The 21,855-nt window shown below is 37.8% G+C and overlaps 1 protein-coding gene across 1 annotated transcript in view; it reads left to right on the top strand.

The window, feature by feature from the left end:
- The window catches only part of ints3 (integrator complex subunit 3), a 165,526-nt gene that overhangs the window by 97,821 nt on the left and 45,850 nt on the right, over positions 1 to 21,855 (top strand). The window contains exons 23-24 of the mRNA XM_039767729.1: positions 20,903 to 20,978; positions 21,359 to 21,472. Of these exons, the coding sequence (XP_039623663.1) occupies positions 20,903 to 20,978; positions 21,359 to 21,472 (190 nt within the window). The remainder of the gene's footprint in view (positions 1 to 20,902; positions 20,979 to 21,358; positions 21,473 to 21,855) is intronic.

Consider the following 21,855-nt stretch of genomic DNA (forward strand, 5'->3'; position numbering starts at 1 on the left):
AACAAAATTTGGAAGAAGCTAGTTGTGTACAAAGTTTGCACTTTAATTTAACCATATTATTTTCCCACTTGTGCCACATGCTTGCAAATGAGAGGGTTTGTAGCAGTTGTATTATGTAGAACAGACCTTTTCATTAATACAAGTTTAAGGGTTTAGATATGAACATGAGCATTCATCTAAGTGACACATTGCTAGGTGTACTGTTACCATTACCAAATATCTCAACATTCCTCAACAGAAGAATCCTTACTCAGATGCTGCAGGGCCTCTTTAAAATATATATATTGCTGATTACATAAGCACTTGAAGTTTGAGTTTCCTTCCATCAGTGTGACATGAAGACTCATCTATTTTTTTGTTTGAATTGCAAATTCTGCAGTTGTTTTTTCAACCACAAGATGGAGTAGAGAGCTATGAGACAAATTAAGCACATTCTCACTCTTTTGTGAGAGTGTCCGTAACAGTTATATTATGTAGAACATATCTTTTCATAAAAAAAGAATTTATGTGGAAATAGTCTGCTTTGTCAATTTCTTTGTGAGCAGGATTATAATGAAAGTGGGTAAAAAACAGACGGAAGGTTAAGAAAAAGCCAAGGTGGAATAAACATTAAATTGACTATTTGCGCTAAGCTCCTTTCTGTTCGTTGACTGTGTAATCTGTCTGCTTTGTTATAATATTTTGCACATTACACTACAGGTAAAATTCCGTTACAATGAACTCCCAGGGACCTAAAAGTATTTAATTGTAACGGAAGTTTCGTTGTAATGAGATTCTGTATTTGTTACTATAGTGCTTTCTTTAACTTGCATCCAGGCGTTTGCAATCATTTCAATAGCTTCTTTCGCATTAATTTTAATCTCCTCCTGCCTACAAATTATGCTGACGAGAATTTTTCTCAGCATTTCCTTGCCATAATACACTTTCAGGGTGCAAATGATGCCCAAATCCAATGGCTGAAGCACTGCTGTGCAATTAGGTGCGAGGAACATGAACATTATCTAAATGTGGAAGCCTGTTGTGTGCAGCACAGTTATCAATCAGAAGCCGAATCATCCTTTTCTTCTTCTTCGTATTGTGAGGTTTCTGAACACTTTTGGGATCCCCCCCACTCCCCACCCAATGGGAACAACATGCTGAAGTGCGCCCCGAAGCGCGATTGCAGCATCTGTGGAAGATTGTTTGTCTGTTGCTGGGGAGTTGGGCAGGGTTGTGGCCATGTCATTGACCAAGTAACCCTGTTATCTGCATTTACAATTTACATACCCCTAACTTTGCATCACCCTTTGAGATCTTTTCTGTTTACTTTGGCGGAGAGACGCAGCATAGCTGTGAGCCTGCTGTTGCCCCGTACAGACGCAGAGATTGCACTTAGGGACACTCTTCGATGTGCTGTCTAGTTGGGGGAGGTCCCAAGAGAGTTTACAAACTTCACATTTTCTTGAATGAGTGCCGCATTAATAGGAATGTTTCTTGAACGAGCATCACTGAACCACATAAAAACTGCTTTTTCAAGTCTTCAAATGCAGCAGTTCACATACGTTTGCAACTCAAGATTTTTCTTCTCTTTTTTCTCGGTCTTTCAAGAAAGTTGACAGTGTCGATGGCGAAATTCCGAATTCACTGGCAACATCTTTTTTCGTTTTGCCACAATCGAGAGCTGCACAAATTTAACGTTTTTTTTTTTCTAATATGAACTGTTAGCGTTTTTTCGTGTCTGCTGTTTCTATAGGAGGGTGACAATGAGTTAAATTCCAATGGATGTTTTTCAAATGTTGACGAGCAATAAGCAAAAGGTATCACTGAAAACCGCAGGAAACAAAAAAGGCAAAAACAGTACGAGGAAAGTTTGAAGAAAGAAAAAAAAAATACAGTGTTTCTGTTTGGGGATCATTGTGCACAACTGAGCTTCGGCCAGAGAACTAACTGCTCTGTGGACGATTCATTCAGGCATTTCAAGGTCTTTTGTGCACTTCGTTGTAATGAAAGCATCTGCTGAATGTATTTCGTAGTAACGAGATTTCTATACACTCATGTCATATGGGGAAGCTGTCGGGACCATTAAAATACTTCATTGTAATGAAAATTTTGTTGTAAAGATATTCGTTGTAACGGAGTTTTACCAATATATAACATCTTCTGCATCAAAATATTGATTTTTGAAGAGGACAGTTCGAATTTGTGTCTTTCGCACTAGCAATGCATGTACTTTTTTACAGTTTAGAAATAAAGTTTAGTACAAAAACCCTTAATTATATTATACATACAAAAGAGAATAGACATAATCATAAAAATGAGTTTAAAAAGTCCATACCAGCCACATTTGACTGGGCTGTATTGGTAGACTTTATTTTCTAAAAAGAATGTATCTATTTCAAATACAGTATGTGAAATAAAAAAAACGAAGAAGATGTCAAAGATGATAATAAACATAATAATGCATTTTATTTATATAGTGAGATAAGACTATCTGAAAAGCCCTGTATATCTTTTTTAATATACAATAACAAATTGTCTAGCTGTCCATTTTGCTGTTTGTAATCCCTAGTGTCCAAAGTAGACTTAGAAGCTGTGCTGTCTCTGGGAGTACAGCTGCTGGGAGGGGTGACACTTTGTGATCCTTTAACGAGTGCAGTATGTTTCTGCTGATCAAACGATCACTCTCAATTAGTAGTTGGTTTACATGCCATCATTATCTCTTTTTCAGCTCTGCAAGTTATGGTGTCACAATCAATAACTATAGGATGTATAAGCATAAGCACGACATACTCAAAGTACCCATGGTTAATTATAGTTGTGTAAGTGTATGGCACAAGACCCAGTTTGGAATACATTTTAGTTTACAATTAAAACAGTGCATGTTCCCCATACCCCACCTAACAGATCGAATTAAGCAAACAAAAAGCATGATATAACTACAGTATTTGTGAAAAATCCTTTTTACTTTTTATAAGTAATCAAAGATCTCAGAGAAACAGAGAACACTGAGGCCAAGGACAGAAACAGCATGGTGGTTTATTAAAGGTACCTTTATTTAGTGTGCATGTCTACAAAAAAATCTTTCAAGAATCAAAAGCACAAAGAAATATTATGGCATTCTCTGGAAAAAATGAAATTCAAAAGCGCTTTCCTATAACACCACATGAACGTTCCATCCAAAGAATTTTCCTGATTTGCAACATTGTGCTGGTTGTTTGCATTGTACTAGTGAAATTACAGAGAGGCTCTAAAATATAAATATAATTTAGTATAAATTGTTATAATTATAATCTATATAAATAAAGTTGAGTTTCCGTAAATGTGTATATTTGTTTTTATGTATGTTATAGTTCAGTTTGGAATGCACCCTGTATGATGTGGTTAGCACACTTGCTTTGAGCTTCCAGTCTGGGATAGATCACTACATAAATACTGTACTTGCCCTTTCCCTTATGCCATTAATCAAGGGTTTCACCTTAATATTTTGTTATCAACTAGGAGGGGCAGGGATGGTGTTTTAACCTATTGCATCAAATGTAGAAATTCAGAGCCAATTTAATTTGCATACTGCAGAAGCAGCTCTGGTGGGTGTGTGGTTGACCAGGATGTGATCTGAAGTGCAGCGGGTGGCCTGGTTGCAAAGCAAAGCAGTCAGCATTACAGGAGATATTTTATTATATCACCAAGGCAGTATTCCGTTTAGTAATTCATTTTTGTTTTGTGGATCGAGGTTATAGTAAGTGACATACATAATTTAAGTTTGCAAGTGTTTTCCATTATAATTTAAGAGATAAAACTGCAAAATGTGGAGTTCATGTTCAATCTTTAATCTTTGAATGTTGCATGAATATGTTAAAGTGTAGTGAAGATTAAGTGACTAGTTTTTTGAAGCATCTCTTTTTTTCTTTTTTTACTGACACTTATTCAATAACAGATCAGCCAGACTCTGCACCCTAAAAATCAAGCAACTTCCTTCTCCCACATCAACATTGCAACCCACCAGGCATTTTTTCCTGTCCTACTCTCTCTTTGTAACTGGCCAAACTTGAATAACACAGTTAAGTACTTTGTTAAACCTGGCACACTGGGTCATTAGCTGCCCTAAGCACATACATTACCTCTTCTGTCCCATCATATAAACAACACTAGACTAATTATAATATTTTAGTGGTGCTCTAAATGGTTAAATCACTTTGGCCCACTTCCATTTTACAGTTATGTAACATGAGAACTTGCAGTTTATATTGCAGTTAGGTTTTTCTTGGCTAAATTTGGATACAATAGTGGGGGGTTTTTTTTGGCAAATTTTGCACACTCGCATATCTACAGCACACGTCAGAGTAAGATGTTTAGTGGCCACTCAATGGCAGCATTATGTTTGGGTCACTTTAAAAGAGTGCATTTGAATGTAGCCCAGCATAATGCAAGTACTAGAAAACTTGATACACTTCCATATATTCAGCACAAAACTTAACAGGTACTCCTAAAGATTTAAAGGGGATAAATAAATATGATATATGCAGCTTTTCAAATAAAAATTAAATGACTGTTCTTGTCAGTGATAAGTGAAACCATAAGGCCCTGTCCACACAGGCATTCAAATCTTGGTTAAATGAATGCAGTCTGAGGGATCCAGGCATTCAAGTTGCGTTTTGTAGTGGCACTTAATTGACTTCAATACGTTACATTCACATTCATTTGCCTCTGGTAAATGCCAGCCTGCAGCCCAGATTGTACTTTTGTGTATTTACCTTTGGTGGGCAGTTAACAGGCAGTCCCATGTTTTAAACCTATAGGGTTTGTGGTTCATCCTTTTTTGGATTCGCAAAAATTGGATCAGTTGGCTTTATTAGATATAAACATTGACATCCTTGTGTTAAAAATCCTCCTGATACAGCGATGTAAGCAGAGAAAACATTGTCACTACTACAGGGTTCACCCTCTGACTGCACAGCATGTGTGTAATTTATAAGAATGACTGCAATTTCCACATAAGTTCATCAAATACTGTTGGATGTCAGTTTTGAGTTTTGATTGCCTGCTGCAGCTGGTGCAACACCATATTACACACAGGTCAACCAATATGCAAGTCAGTGTTGACCCTGAATAGTAGATACTTGTCCCCTAGAAGTAAGCAATATACAGATAGTACTTGTGTATGCACTAATCCACTGTTAATCCTTTAGTTGCTAGTTACAGTATGCCCACAGACCTACAAACTGTGTTTAATTCTCCCTTGTTATCAGTATTATTTTGTTGATTGTGTGTACAGTATATGTGTGTGTATGTATGTGTGTACAGTGCATCCGGAAAGTATTCACAGCGCATCACTTTTTCCACATTTTGTTATGTTACAGCCTTATTCCAAAATAGATTAAATTCATTTTTTTCCGCAGAATTCTACACACAACAACCCTTAATGACAACGTGAAAAAGTTTACTTGAGGTTTTTGCAAATTTGTAAAAAAAAAAACCTGAGAAATCACATGTACATAAGTATTCACAGCCTTTGCTCAATACTTTGTCGATGCACCTTTGGCAGCAATTACAGCCTCAACCTATCCTTGGCCAGTTTCGCCCATTCCTCTTTGCAGCACCTCTCAAGCTCCATCAGGTTAGATGGGAAGCATTTTAAGATCTCTCCAGAGATGTTCAATCAGATTCAAGTCTGGGCTCTGGCTGGGCCACTCAAGGACATTCACAGAGTTGTCCTGAAGCCACTCCTTTGATATCTTGGCTGTGTGCTTAGGGTCGTTGTCTTGCTGAAAGATGACCCATCGCCCCAGTCTGAGGTCAAGAGCGCTCTGGAGCAGGTTTTCATCCAGGATGTCTCTGTTCATTGCTGCAGTCATCTTTCCCTTTATCCTCACTAGTCTCCCAGTTCCTGCCGCTGAAAAACATCCCCACAGCATGATGCTGCCGCCACCATGCTTCACTGTAGGTATGGTATTGGTCTGGTGATGAGCAGTGCCTGGTTTACTCCAAATGTGACGCCTGGCATTTACACCAAATAATTCAGACTTTGTCTCATCAGTCCAGAGAATTTTATTTCTCATGGTCTGAGAGTCCTTCAGGTGCCTTTTGGCAAACTCCAGGTGGGCTGCCATGTGCCTTTTAGTAAGGAGTGGCTTCCATCTGGCCACTCTTCCATACAGGCCTGATTGGTGAATTGCTGCAGAGAAGGTTGTCCATCTGGAAAGTTCTCCTCTCTCCACAGAGGACCATCGGGTTCTTGGTCAACTCCCTGACTAAGTCCCTTCTCCCCCGATCGCTCCGTTTAGATGGCCGGCCAGCTCTAGGAAGAGTCCTGGTGGTTTCGAACTTCTTCTACTTACGGATGATGGAGGTCACTGTGCTCATTGGGACCTTCAAAGCAGCAGAAATTTTTCTGTAACCTTCCCCAGATTTGTGCCTCGAGACAATTCCTTTGACTTCATGCTTGGCTTGTGCTCTGACATGAACTGTCAACTGTGGGACCTTATATAGACAGGTGTGTGCCTTTCCAAATCATGTCCAATCAACTGAATTTACCACAGATGGACTCCAATTAAGCAGCAGAAACATCTCAAGGATGATCAGGGGAAACAGGATGCACCTGAGCTCAATTTTGAGCTTAATGGCAAAGGCTGTGAATACTTATGTACATGTGCTTTCTCAGTTTTTTTTATTTTTAATAAATTTGCAAAAATCTCAAGTAAACTTTTTTCACATTGTCATTATGGGGTGTTCTGTGTAGAATTCTGAGGAAAAAAATTAATTTAATCCATTTTGGAATAAGGCTGTAACATAACAAAATGTGGAAAAAGTGATGCGCTGTGAATACTTTACGGATGCACTGTATATATGTGTGTGTGTGTATGTATATATCTCTATCTCTATTATATAAAAAAAAAACTTGGATGAGATGAGACCTGTGCAGAGAGAAGAGATGTGACTGGCTCAGAAAGACACTTTCAAGTGCCAAGAGATTTAACCACGCCATCATAAAATCATCAGGATTTTAGCTGAAACTGGCACCAAGAAAAAGTTGCATGGGATGGTTTTTTTGATGTCATCCAAATGTGCATCTGACCTAATGCCTTTGTGGATGGTCTGATTCACTGCAATGAGTTTAAAACTGCTCAGCCTTCAATCCGCCCTCACTTGACACTACAGACGGCAGAAAAACTCTCAGTGCAGATGTCCATGTGTACTGGCCCTAAAACTAAAGAAAGGTGCCTGTTTCACATCTCTGCAAATATGATAACATAAGTTAGTGAATGAATTTCACTGTTGTACCTATATTTAGGCTAAGAAAATAATACTCATGCTTTAACTTAGGAATCCATCTTTTCAAATAATGTGATAATAAACACTGCTGCAATACAAAGTGATGTGCCATATTCACCATTAGATTTGACTAGGACAGGGGTGCCCACATTTTTTTGGCTTGCAAGCTACTTTTAAAATGACCAGGTCGAAATGATCTACCTACATTAAAAATGATATATACAGTAATTCCTTGCTATATCGCGCTTCAACTTTCGCGGCTTCACTCTATCGCGGATTTTAAATGTAAGCATATCTAAATATATATCACAGATTTTTCGCTGGTTCGCAGGTTCTGTACATTACCATAATGAAATTTAAATGGAACAACTCAGATGCAGTTGAAGTGCAGACTTTCAGCTTTAATTCAGTGGGTTGAACAAAAAGATTGCATAAAAATGTCAGGCAACTAAAGCATTTTTTAACACAATCCCTTCATTTCAGGGGCTCAAAAGTAATTGGACAAATTAAATAACTGGAAATAAAATGTTCATTTCTAATACTTGGTTGAAACCCCTTTGCTGGCAATGACTGCCTGCAGTCTTGAACTCATGGACATTACCAGATGCTGGGTTTCCTCCTTTTTAATGCTCTGCCAGGCCTTTACTGCAGCGGCTTTCAGTTGCTGTTTGTTTGTGGGCCTTTCTATCTGAAGTTAGTCTTCAACAAGTGAAATGCATGCTCAATTGGGTTAAGATTAGGTGACTGACTTGGCCATTCAAGAATTTTCCACTTCTTTGCTTGATGAAACTCCTGGGTTGCTTTGGCTGTATGTTTTGGGTCATTGTCCATCTATATTATGAAACGCCGCCCAATCAATTTGACTGCATTTACCTGGATTTGAGCAGACACTATGTCTCTGAACACCTCAGAATTCATTCGGCTGCTTCTGTCCTGTGTCACATCATCAATAAACACTAGTTTCCCAGTGCCACTGGCAGCCATGCACACCCAAGCCATCACACTGCCTCCACCGTGTTTTACAGATGATGTGGTATGATTTGGATAATGAGCTGTTCCACGCCTTCTCCATACTTTTTTCTTGCCACCATTCTGGTAGAGGTTGATCTTGGTTTCATCTGTCCAAAGAATGTTTTTCCAGAACTGTGCTGGCTTTTTTTTAGATGTTCTTTAGCAAAGTCCCATCTAGCCTTTCTATTCTTGAGGCTTATGAGTGGCTTGCACCTTGCAGTGCATCCTCTGTATTTACTTTCATGCAGTCTTCTCTTTATGGTAGACTTGGATATCGATACGCCTACCCCCTGGAGAGTGTTGTTCACTTGGTTGGCTGTTGTGAAGGAGTTTCTCTTCTCCATGGAAATGATTCTGCGATCATCCACCACTGTTGTCTTCCGTGGACGTCCAGGTCTTTTTGCGTTGCTGAGTTCACCAGTGCTTGCTTTCTTTCTCAGGATGTACCAAACTGCCACTCGTAATATTGTAGCAATTTCTTGGATGGGTTTTTACTGTTTTCGCAGCTTAAGGATGGCTTCTTTCACCTGTATGGAGAGCTCCTTTGACTGCATGTTGTCTGTTCACAGCAAAATCTTCCACATGCAAGCACCACACCTCAAATCAACTCCAGGCGTTTTATCTGCTTAATTGATAATGACATAATGACGGACTTGCCCACACCTGCCTATGAAATAGCCTTTGAGTCAATTGTCCAATTACTTTTGAGCCCCTGAAATGAAGGGATTGTGAATACTTTATACATAAAATATATGTTGTTGTACCTTGCATAACTGAATAACCTTTATGGCACAATAACAGTTGAATACATTTGTGGTTACTGCAGTATTTGGATTTAATAATCTTCATGTGGGGAAAAGGCTGACTCGCATAAATAAGTAGAGTTGAATAATGCAGTCAAGGAGGTAGCACATTTGCTCATGTTTGGGTACTTTTCCTCTGTGAGTAAGTTCCAAAACTGTCCAAGAGCCCCTGACTTCAGCTGAGTGTCATCCTGTAGTGTCAAAATCTCATCCTCCACTGTAGAGGAGTTTTAGGTGAAACAGTGTTGTAATTTTTGATGCGTGTGAATCAACCACAACATCTTCCCTAAATGGATAGCACTTAAATGTAGCGATTGGCTCAGATAAAGCTGAGTCTTGAAACCGTCTGTCAAAGTCTGACAGGCAATTTTCAATCTGCTCTGTGTAGCATATGCTGCCAAGTTGCGCGCACGTCTTCCATTGACGCAAGGTTTTGGATGTTCCTCAAATCAAGGCACTGCAGCTTTGAGGACAGATGTTGCATTTTTCGTTTGAAACCATTAACTGAGCTAATCATATTGACCATGGAGTTCTCTATCCTTGCAGCTGTAAATTAAGCTCATTCAACATATTGGTCAGATCGCAAACAAAATGCCAAGTCTAGCGGCCATTGATCGTTATTAAGTTGCTTATATTCTCTATGTTTAATGACATGGAGAAACTCATTTTTCTCCAGCCAGGGGTCTTGAAATCTCAGCAGGAATTTGTCCCTAGCCATCTGTCTCAACGAAGGCCTCTTTTATCATCTCTCCATCTTGGAAGGACGTCTTATACTTAATTATCGAGTGACTCGCCTGGAACGACGCTTCGTGTGTCTACCTTTTGAATTCAGCCAAGTGAAAAATGACAGCTGTCCGATTAACTGCGATTTTAGTTCCCTCTCCTTTCTCTTTCTTAGATCGCTTTTCGGAAGGAAGTCTGTTTCGTAGTTTTTATGAACAGTTCAAAAGTGCCTTTCCACATTTTCCTTCTTTGGAATAGCAATGATAGATTGACAGATCAGACAAACGCACTTCGATTGTGAGATGAAAATAAATACTCTTCCAATTCCACATCCAGCCCATACCCTCCCCAAACAATTTTTTTTTTAAATCCCTTCTTTAGTCGATATAAATTGGAGGGCTAACTAGATCACAGCCTGAGTTTTGCAGTAGCTTGCGCGTTTGATCATGCGTGCGGGTTGACCAGTGTGTTAGAAGAAAAGAGATTTCAGACTGGCCGCCCTGTATGTCAATCAAATGCCATAGGGAGGATATATAGACTAACATTCAAAAAAAATTTTTTTGAATGCAACACGATCTACCTGCACTACCTTTGCGATCTACCGGTCGATCGCGATCGACGTATTGGGCACCCCTGGACTAGGATATTCAAGCTTGGTCAGGTAGGTATGCAAATAAAAAGCTGATCAGAGCACTTGATTAGGATAGCTCAGATAATGATTCAGTTTCTGTTTGATTAATCATTTTCCGCTGATGTCTAAATGAAACCTGTTTCAAATCATGCACTGATATCCGTTAGCCCTTGTGCATCATTATTTGGGTTGTACAGTATACCAGCACAGAAAAAGTACAGAAAACCCCATTTTTTAAAATGGTATGATACCAGTATTTTGGGAACTTTATACTGGAAGTAAATGGTAGTTTTGAAAGACCTTGTGCTCATCTCATCATTCATCTGTTCTCCAACACACTCTAAACTCCACAGAGGACAAACCCTCCTTTCCCGTTTCATCACAATAGAGCTGTGTTTTGTATACTATAGGTCACGTGTTTGAGATGGGTTGCCACATGATTATGTAGTAAAATTACAAAAGTTCATTCAAGTGTGAAATCCATGCTCTATTTATCATAATTTTTATTGCAGCAGTATTTGAATCAATGCTATCAAGTTTTCACAAATAGCTTTTTTGTATGTTTTTTACTCAGTTAATTGAAATGTTAAATGGAACTTGAAGTATATTAAACTTTTCACAAACTCATTTAAAAATGTATTATTAATGGTAGAAATTATTTTAAAATAATGCCATTTTAGACAAGGTAAATAAGCTGCATTGATTGATAATTTTTGAACTACTTCATTCCTTATCTAGTACCATTTGTTAGGTTTTCATATGGTCCTTTCAAAAATCCTGTATTTCTAGTGCTGCATCCCAAGAATTTCTTTCAACTTTATTAAATCTTACACTAAGCATTTCCACTGGCAGTGATATACCTCAAGAATCTACTGTATTCCGATGGCTTCTGGTTTGAGTCCTTTCCTAAATGGCAGCATAATTTATTAGCTCCGTAAATTTGCATGAATTCGGTGCCCCAGAGTGAGATATTAACAAATTTCTAAATGCTGACAAAATTATGGAGGGAGAAAATATCGAGAAAAGGGGAAGACCAAGAAAAAATGCTACAAAAGACGATGATAACATCCCAAACGTACACGAACAGAATACCGCAAGGTGACGGAGCACATGAGGGAGAACAAATTAGCCTAGCAAAGATTCTTAACGAGATTAAGGACTTTCGACAGGACAGCCACAAACAACTTCAAGATATAAAAGAAGAATTGAATAAGTCTAATAAAAGAATTGAAGAGGCTGAAAATAGAATAGATGAGGCTGAGACCCGAATCCAAAACACGGAAGAAGTGCTGGAAGAGATGATACGGCTAACTGAGCAAATTGAAGCCAGGCTAAATGACCAAGAGGGCCGAGCCAGACGATCAAACATCAGGATCTATGGCGTACCTGAAAAAGCGGAGGCGAACTCTTCCGACTTCATTTCTTTTCTGGAGGATTTACTGTACTTAAATCGACTCTGGATCTGACCCAAAGCCAAACCACGCTCGATAATCGTCAAGTTCCTTAACTGCAGAACGAAAGAGTTGGTAATCAAAACGGCCTGGGAGAAGAAAGCGATCGAATGGAAAGGTAACAGGATTTTTTATGATCATGACTACGCTCCCGATGTGCTGTGGAAACGGAGGAAATATCAAGGTGCAAAAAGGATGCTGAGGGAACACGGCATCAGATTTCAAACGCGATTCCGGCCAGGTTAAGGGTGTTTTACACTGAAGGCACGGTTATCTACAACTCCGCGGAGGAGGCAATGACCGATATGGTGAAAAGAGGTCTCCCGGTGACCGCTCTAAACACACCTTCCTCACTGATTGAGCGTGTTCAGCGGCTGACCTGGAGAAAGACTGGCAAGAAGAGTGGTACACCTGCTCGCGTACATCCATCCTACAAAGACAAACTTCTTGCATTCAGACGTTTACAAACAGAAGATAAGTGAGGGATAAGAAACACCTTTTCTTTGGGACAGACATTGAAGGTACACTGATTTATTACACTGACTTTATTAGTTTCTACTAGTTTCTTAACTAAAGTTTCACATCCCGACTTGAGAAGACATGCGTGTTAAGTGCAAATATTACCGAAGGAAAGGACGAACTGTTCGAATTGGTTTGGCAAGGCATCTTTCTCTTCTGTGTGGATTTAAATGTTTTATTGGATCCTAAATTAAATTCTTTGAACACTTCCACCCATTTGGCGAGTCCATTAAGAAAACATATAAATACAATGATAAAAGAAATAGGTCTGATTGATGTATGGAGAGACTTTCATCCAGGACATAGAGACTATACGTATTACTCACATCGACATACATCATACTCAAGAATTGATTACTTTTTAGCATTTAGACAAAACAAATTTAGAATAAAAATTTGCAATATAGGATTAATTGATATATCTGATCATGCATTAATATCACTTTATCTAAATTTAGAGATTAAGCCAAAAAACACTCTCTGGAGATTAAATTCTGGCATTTTAAATAATAGAGTGATTAGGGAACAGCTTGTAGTAGAAATTAAACAATATGTGGAGCAGAATGATAATGGCTTAGTTCCGCCTTCTATAATATGGGATGCATTTAAAGTTCTTAGGGGTAAAATTATAGCCATCACGTGTAAATTAAAGAAATGTAGACTTAAAAAACTTAACAGACTTACAAACAGGCTAAATAAATTAGAATTGGAAAACAAGAAGGATCCTAATAAAAAATTATCTCAAGAAATTAAGAAAGTCAGAACAGAGTTGAATTGCCTATATACACAAGAAATAAAGAAAAAAATAACATTTTTAAAACAAAAATATTATGAGTCTGGAGGCAAAGCAATGAAGCTATTAGCTAGAAAGCTACGTAAGCAACAGGCCGATGAGACAATACAGAAGATACAAGACCCAATATCAAAACAGCTATTCCATAAGTCAGAAGATATTCAGAGAGTGTTCGAAGAGTACTACATAAAACTCTATACTCAAGCACAGACTGTAAATTCTGACGAAATTGATTCTTTTCTAACTCCCTTAAAACTTTCTTCGGTTAGTGAGACTTGGAATGCTGAATTAACTGCAGATATAACTGAGGAGGAGTTAAATAAAGCAATATTCAGGCTTAAAACAAACAAATCACCGTGGCCAGATGGTTTCTCATGTGAGTGGTATAAGGTATTTAAACAACAACTTATCCCCATTTTATTACCAGCATTTAATCATGTTTTACATGGAGGAGATTTGCCGCCCTCGTGGAGAGAAGCCACTATTTCTGTTATTCCAAAGGAGGGGAAAAACAAACAAGATTGTTCAACTTATAGATCAATCTCTGTCCTAAACATGGACTACAAGTTGTTTGTCTCAATCCTAGCTAAAAGATTAGAATTGATAATGCTGGAACTAATTAACTCTGACCAGACTGGTTTTATTAGGGGTAGGCAAACACAAGACAACATCAGAAGGACTCTCCAGATTATCAATCATATTCAAGACTCTAAATTACAAGCGGTTCTCCTAAGCCTTGATGCGGAGAAGGCGTTCAACTCTGTTAATTGGCTTTTCCTTAAGGGCATTCTTTTTAAGATATGGGCTAAGAAAGGGCTCACTGCTTATTGCTCAATCATGGATAAAGGACAATTATTAGATTTTAATTCTCTAAAAGAAAAATTTAGTTTGGAATCCAAAGACTTTTACAGATACCTCCAACAACATTTCTGCCAGAAAATTAAAAAAGGGATCGATGAGGATCCAAATAAGAGTGCTCTAGTTAAAATATTCTCCTCAGCTTAGAAGGCTGAACCAATGTTTAAGACTATTACAAAACTTTATAGAGCCTTGATGAATTTACAAGGAGATTTATCCTTGTACATTAAAGAAAGATGGGAGAAAGAAAGTGGGATTATCTTCTCAACCGAGGACTGGGAAAATATATGTAAACAACAATGGGCAACTTCCCGCTCTCCATATTGGAGAGAATTCTGCTGGAGAAATACTATTAGGTTTTTCCTTACCCCAAAACAGAAAAATAATTTTCAAGGCAACTCAAATTGTTGGAGACATTGTGGCTCACAGGATGCGAACCATTTTCACATATTTTGGGGATGTCCTAAAATTAGAGGTTTTTGGAAAGATATACATAAGGTATTGGAAATTATTTTAAACATTACAATTGATTTCAGTTTTAAGGTACTTTATATGGGAACGGTGTCAATGGTTTCCTGGGAAGGGAAAAATAAATACATGTATAGAATAATTCTTGCTTCAAGTAAAAAAAGCTATTACTAGATGCTGGTACACACCTAATCCGCCACAAATACAGGATTGGATTGATGTTGTAAAAAATGTGTTTATAATGGAGAAAATTACTTTCAGTATGAATAACCAAATAGATCTGTTTGTCGATATTTGGTCTAGGTGGATTGAACCAGATGTTTTTCTGTTATAGAACCTGTGTTTTATGAATAGGTATTGTCTATACATCCCCTGTCTTCTGTAAATAGTTTTTTTTTTCTTTTTTTCTATAATTGAGAGATAACCCAAAGAGAGATATTGATCTGTTTTATGCCATGAAGAGCTTTTTTGATAATATATAAGCTATATCTGTTGTAAACATGACAAAATTCATAAACAGATGTATTGGATTGTATCTCTCTTCAATAAAAACTTAAATAAAAAAAAAAGAATCTACTGTATTCCCTGTTTTGAATGTAATTGTTTTAGATTCAAACCCCAGGTGCTCCACTTTGTAGAGTGTGCATGTTCTCCCTGTGTATAAGTGTGTTTCCTGCAGGTGTTTGTGTGTCCTGCCACAGTTCAAAGATACAACAGTAAGTTGAATTGGCAATGCTAAACTGGTCCTAGTGTGTATTTCTTTTGTGTGTTCACATTTGCAATGGACTGGAATCCAGTTCTGGGGTTGTTCCTGCATTGCTCATTATGCTTGCTGGGATAGGTACCAACTGCCCTGTGTCCCTGTTCGGGATAAACAGGTTTGAATGGATGGAGTACTGTTTTAACATTAAGTTTGTTTCCCACTTTTCACTTTTAGTAATATGAATGTGAGAAATATGCTTGAAAGAAACAAAAACTCTACTCTTTTTTTATTATATGGCCATTATTTTTTTGTCTCTTTATGACTGCTGTCATTATGATAATAATTTGTTTTTTTTTATTTGGATCCTTAGAATAAAATGTTTAATTATTCTTGCCTAGAGAATTCAAAGGGGATCCGTTGTTTCTTGCAAGGCACTAAGGCATGCTGTACATGGGGCAATACCCCTAAACCTACTCCTGCCCTTTGACATGCTTTAGACGCTGTGGTAGTCAAATCACCATACCCTACCCTTTCTTCTCTTCATCGTACTATAGACTCAAGGGACAGCAAATTTTGACATACGGAAGAATTCCAAGGGAAACTATAACTTGTAGCAAAGTAGGGAGACATGTGATTATGCAGCACAACAGGGGCACCATGAGTTTGTGCAGCATACCAGGTAGGCTTTCGATTTTGCAAGCCTGGGAAGGTTTTGAGGAGTTATCTCTTCTTTGCTTCAGTCCCATTTTTATACTGTTACTAATGTCCAAAAGCTGGTATCGATACCAAAGTCAAAATTTGAGTGGCAATCCAACATTAGTCCTTATTCAGCAGTTTTGTTGCTTTCCAATCTTTATGGATGTCACGCATAGAGAGTGTTTTGTACCGAGGACCACTTTTCAAAAAGTCAAATGTAACAGTGGTCCACTTAAGTCATACAGTTACCTGTTGGCATAATACCATTTTTCATTTCACAAATTTATTTTATAAAAGGCATTTATGTGAGGAATGCTAAGATTCAAATCCAACATTGCTAGATTTGTGTTTCAAAGTTCCAGGTTTCAGCCACTGGACCATATTAAGAACCACCTTATACATGTAGGTGACAGAGAGGTGACCACATCAATCAAATAAAAATAGACCAAGAAGGTGTGGATTACAGATAAATATTGTTGCCATCCTCGAGAACGTTGGTGTGCTTCATGGTGGTAGTTTCTCAATTATCAAAGTATATTGATTTAGTGGCACTGATATCAGCTAGTATTCTTGATTGTTACAAATATTTGCTTATGTATAATAGACGTGTCTGAGTGATTTGAAAGTCAGTTTGCCCAATCACTGACAGCTTGCGGATAACTTGACTCACATTTGAGGATGACTGCTAGCAGAGTTGGTGCTAACATATTACAAATAATGTGTATCAAATACAGGCCAAATTACATTACAGCAAATATATTTACAACAAAATGTTCATTACAACTAAGTATTTTTATGGTCACAACAGTTTCCCCATATGACAGAGTCTATAGAAATCTCATCACTACGAAGTACATTCAGCAGATACTTTCATTACAACAAAGTGCCCAAAAGACCTTGAAATGCCTGAATGAATCATCCACAGAGCATTTAGTTCAGTGGTCGCAGCTCAGTTGTGCTCAATGATCCCCATACAGAAACATTGTAAATTTTTTCTTTCATCAAACTTTCCTTGTACTGTTTTTTACTGTGTTTGTTTTCTGTGGTTTTCAGTGATACCTTTTGCTTAATGCTCGTCAACAAAAAGAGTTCCCAAAAGAGAAACCTCACAATATGAAGAAGAAGAAGAAAAGGATGATTCTGCTTCTGATTGATAACTGTGCTGCCAACAGCATGTTTCCCCATTTAGATCATGTTTGCGTTGAATTCCTCCCACCCAATTACACGGCAGTGCTTCAGCCATTGGATTTGGGCATCATTCACACCCTGAAAGTGTATTATCGCAAGAAGTGCTGAGAAAAATTCTCGTCAGCATAACTTGTAGACAGGAGTAGGTGAAAATTATCGTGAAAGAAGCTATTGAAAAAATTGCAAACACCATGACACAAGTTAAAGAAGGCACTATAGTGACAAATACAGAATCTCATTACTACAAAATTTTCATTACAACAAAATATTTTTAGGTCCCTGGCATGGCATTGTAACGGAATTTGGCCTGTAGTCAGATTACTTAACTTAATGCAATATTTACGTACTTAATCGCTAAGGACTTTTTATGGATATTGTGGCAAGGTGCCCTGGGTGTACCCACAGTGTCTTCACTGAAACAAGTGAAGTGTTTTGAGTATGTCAAAAGGCAAGACACAGTGAGTTTACTGTTGGATGGCTGCTTGGTAATAGTGAGTATCATCTCCCTTGTGCATACCTATTGATACCTGTGACTAACCCTCGATGACTGAAGAACCAGCAACATGTGGGAATTATAATACTTTATGGAATTTATTTACTTCATTTAATGACTGTGGAAAAAAAACATTATGTAAATTAAATATTAATACAAAGAATTTACAAATTGCCAGCAGCTTGTCCAACTGGTAACAAAAGTAACAACTCCCCCTTTATGGAGCTCCTTCAGTATTTGTTCACTTTAACCTTCATAGGATTGCCTGTTCCCAGGTTATCTACATTGATCGAACTTGGCACATGTGATTCACCCTGACTCTGCATTTGGAATGTACATTACAGCATTTTGTAGATACTTCAAAATTATGATATTTTCCATGTTCATGTTAATGCCCTCCCAGGTGCATAAGAAGGCTTGTGTCTTTCAAGCCACAGTAATAATTAGTTCAACATATCAAATAAACAGTACTGTTAAGTATAAAAATCACATTCAGTTAACAGTAAATGTAATAACAGGATAATGCAACAATACTATTTCATGTAATGAACAAACAAGTTGTCCATGTTCAAAGACTGCACAAGTTAAACTGAACCTTAACTCAATGTATGACGCTTTATTGGTACACACACTGGGTGAATCAGTAATTGGCAAATGTTTGAGATGATGCCTTCCTGGACTATTCAATTTTATTTATACATTAAGAGCACTCATTGAAAGGAGGAAAATGTCCATTATATTTGTATTGGGTTGTGTTTTCTTTATAGCCACCCACTACCAGTGCAGGCATTCAGGAGGCAGTGGAAATAGACACCACACAATAAAACAACTTAAGATAGAGTACCAGTCAACATGGCACAAACACACACACTTATCACATGACTATTTAGAGTCACCATTCATCCATGACTTGTAAACCCATATGAATTTACCTTGCTGAATCCATTCAGTCAGTGGCTGGACTGGGACCTCAACACATAAGTTATCTATACTAATAAAAGGCAAAGCCCTCACTGACTGACTGACTCACTCACTCACTCATCACTAATTCTCCAACTTCCCGTGTAGGTAGAAGGCTGAAATTTGGCAGGCTCATTCCTTACAGCTTACTTACAAAAGTTAAGCAGGTTTCATTTCAAAATTCTCTGCGTAACGGTCATAACTGGAGCCTACTTGCATACATATATACGGCCATAGCCTGCAGCTCGGTCGCCGTGTGAGGCGGAGTTGCATCCCCCATCATCACGCCTCCCACGTAATTGAGTGCCTGCCCATATAAGGCCATCCATCAGCAGCAATCCAATAGACACGCTGCCGCTAAATATTCGCGGGTGAAGGACTGTGCTTATGCAAATGAAGGTGAGATGGTCAGGGATAGACTAGTGTTTGGCACAAACTCAGCGAAAGTGCGAGAGAAACTTTTAAGTGCCGGGTCTTAGCTAACATTAAATAAAGCTGTGGACATCGCAAGATCACATGAGACAGCACAAGCACAGCTGAGAACCTTCAATGCATGTACTCCGAGCGGCTCACGTGAACTGACTGTGAACGCAGTACACAGAGAACAAGCACTGAACAAAAAACGCGTTACACAATTGAGACGGCAGCAAAAGAATTTGAAACGAGTGACGGATACAAGCATATTCTTAAGTGCAGCTACTGCGGAAACAAAGCATGTTGTAAACCTTAAGTTTAAATTAAGTTCATAGACACCCTGCCGCTGGCGTTTGTCATGCCTATGACGAATACGATATTCGCGAGATACAAGTTTAATGAGAAGACGCAGGGTATAAATGAGACTTTTGATCACTTTGTAACGGAGTTAAAATTACTGGTGAAGGACTGTGCTTATGCAAAAGAAGATGGGATGGTCAGGGATAGAATAGTTTTTGGCACAAACTCAGCAAAAGTGCGAGAGAAACTTTTTTACATTCATAGACACGCTGCCACTAAATATTCGCAAGCAAATCCACAACTTAATACCGGGAATGCCTGTTGAACATCTTAGATTCACGAGTACCGATTTGGGTAGTGATTACTTCGATGAATGAAACCTGTTACCTTTACAACGGTTGACAACGAAGATGAGATGATCAGGGATAGACTAGACAAATACAGAATGTAACTTGAACACAACACATCCTCCAAATGCGAACCTGATTGAAACAAATAATGATAATCAAATCCTTAATGACAGCAACACTCATAACAAAACAATTACATTGACAATCATGTTACATTATTTTTAAAATGTTTCCTTTTCTTTTTCATAACTTCTTTAACACACTACTCCGCTGCGAAGCGCGGGTATTTGGCTAGTTGCAAATAAAATCCATTTATAAATATCCTTCTATACTTTAATGAGGACTGATATTTTGTTTATTATTAAGTAAAAAGAGACTGTTGTACTGACTTAGGAAATGTAAACTGAATGTAGGGTTAATTAATGCACAAGTACAACTGCTGCATGTATGGGTTGTGTGTTTGGGTTGAACTTCAGCAGATGTGGGTGGATCAGGGCTTGATTTATAGTACCCACACAAAACTCATAACCTAAAACACCAAAGAAAGAGCCAGAGGTACCTCACATGCTTACCATTCTGAACAGAATATTGTGATTGACAGTACCAATTGATGCTCAAAGGTGTAACAGAATCAAAGGGTTCCTTCTGTTTTCTAGATGTCTAATTTATTGGCGAATCAGGAAGCCACAATACACCTTAAAATTACTTTATGTGAAAAGATAAGTGAGAGATATACTGGATATTTGTAATTTTGGAGTTACAGAAGCAATTTTCAAAGCAGCCAGCCCAGACTCAAGGAGGAATATGTTTATTATTGTTTTAACAGCAACAATTATGACATGAAGGCAGTCTTTGAAGGTGGTGGGAATGGGATCCAGCGCACATGTAATAGGCCTCATTTTACACAACAGGTCATTGACAAGTTTGATAAAGGACCTGGAAAAAAGGGAAGACACTGAGGAATAGAAGAGGATGAGGAACCAACATAGATTGAACTAGTTAAGCATTTAATTTTATCACTGTAATTGTGAAAACTTTTTCACATTCCTGCTTTGGAAGAGTTGTAATATAACCAAGTGCATGCAGAAGTAGCTTATTAAATACAGCAAACAAAATTTGGGGTTTTTCGTGGCCACTTTCTAAAATTCTGCCTTATTATAATTATCTTTATTGACCTAATATGCAAGTCAAACAGAAGAAATGCAGTTTGCAGAGTCAGTTCACAGGCAAAGCATGCATATACTCTACATTATATCTCTGTTCTCTTTTTATCTTTTTATCTTTCTCTTTTAGCTCCAGGAGTTGATGTGTCATGTAATGATGGGAAACCTAGTGATGTTTCGCAAGGATTCTGTGCTCAACATCCTTAGTAAGTTTTTTTGTAGTGTGCAAACATTTCAGCTAGAATATGAGATTCTACAGTTTGCACTTAAAAAGTCTTAGATTATGTACATTTAACACAATAGTTTCTGACTTCATGTTAAGTTTGGTTTTGGTTTTTTTTTAACCAGGCTGTAAAACCAAATCTTAACTTTTAAGCCTTTTGATAACTAACAAAATATTTTTAAGGTTAAATTCTAATCAAAACTCATGCTCTTGAAACATTTTAGAGAAAAATAAAATGGCTACCTGCACTTAAGGATTTTTTTTTTTTTTGAAATGCAATACCGCCACCAAGTTGATGATAATTTTATATGTTTTCTTTAATGGGTAGTTTTCTAATTAGGTAAATATTTTCTTTTTTTTCAGTTCAGAGCCTCGACTGGGAGACATTTGAACAGTACAGTACCTGGCAGCTTTTCCTAGCTCATAACATCCCACTCGAGACTATTATTCCAATACTACAGCACCTTAAGTACAAGGGTAGGATTTTGTTCAATTGGTCATTAATATACTTGATGTAAACTCTGTACATTTGCAGTAATTCTTAGATTGTGAGGTCATTGTCAAGAGTGTGGAACCACCCAAAAATCATTCAGTCAAACAGTGGGTCTGTGGTTGGACACTGAACATTAATGAATGGGACTGATGAAAGCTGACAACTTGTGCAGATTAAAAAGGCATTTGTCATGAATGGGGTAGGGTTGCCAGTAAGCAAGTTCCACCTCTATTAATAACAAAGAGAATGGTTCATTTAAATGAGCTAAGTAACAAAAACATTGAACACTGAATGGTATGAAAGGCATTTCTGGGTCTAATTAACCCAGTATCCTGCTAATTAATGCTGATAACTAACACCTCTAAAG

The sequence above is a fragment of the Polypterus senegalus genome, chromosome 1, assembly GCF_016835505.1.
Source record: "Polypterus senegalus isolate Bchr_013 chromosome 1, ASM1683550v1, whole genome shotgun sequence".
Lineage (NCBI taxonomy): Eukaryota > Metazoa > Chordata > Cladistia > Polypteriformes > Polypteridae > Polypterus > Polypterus senegalus.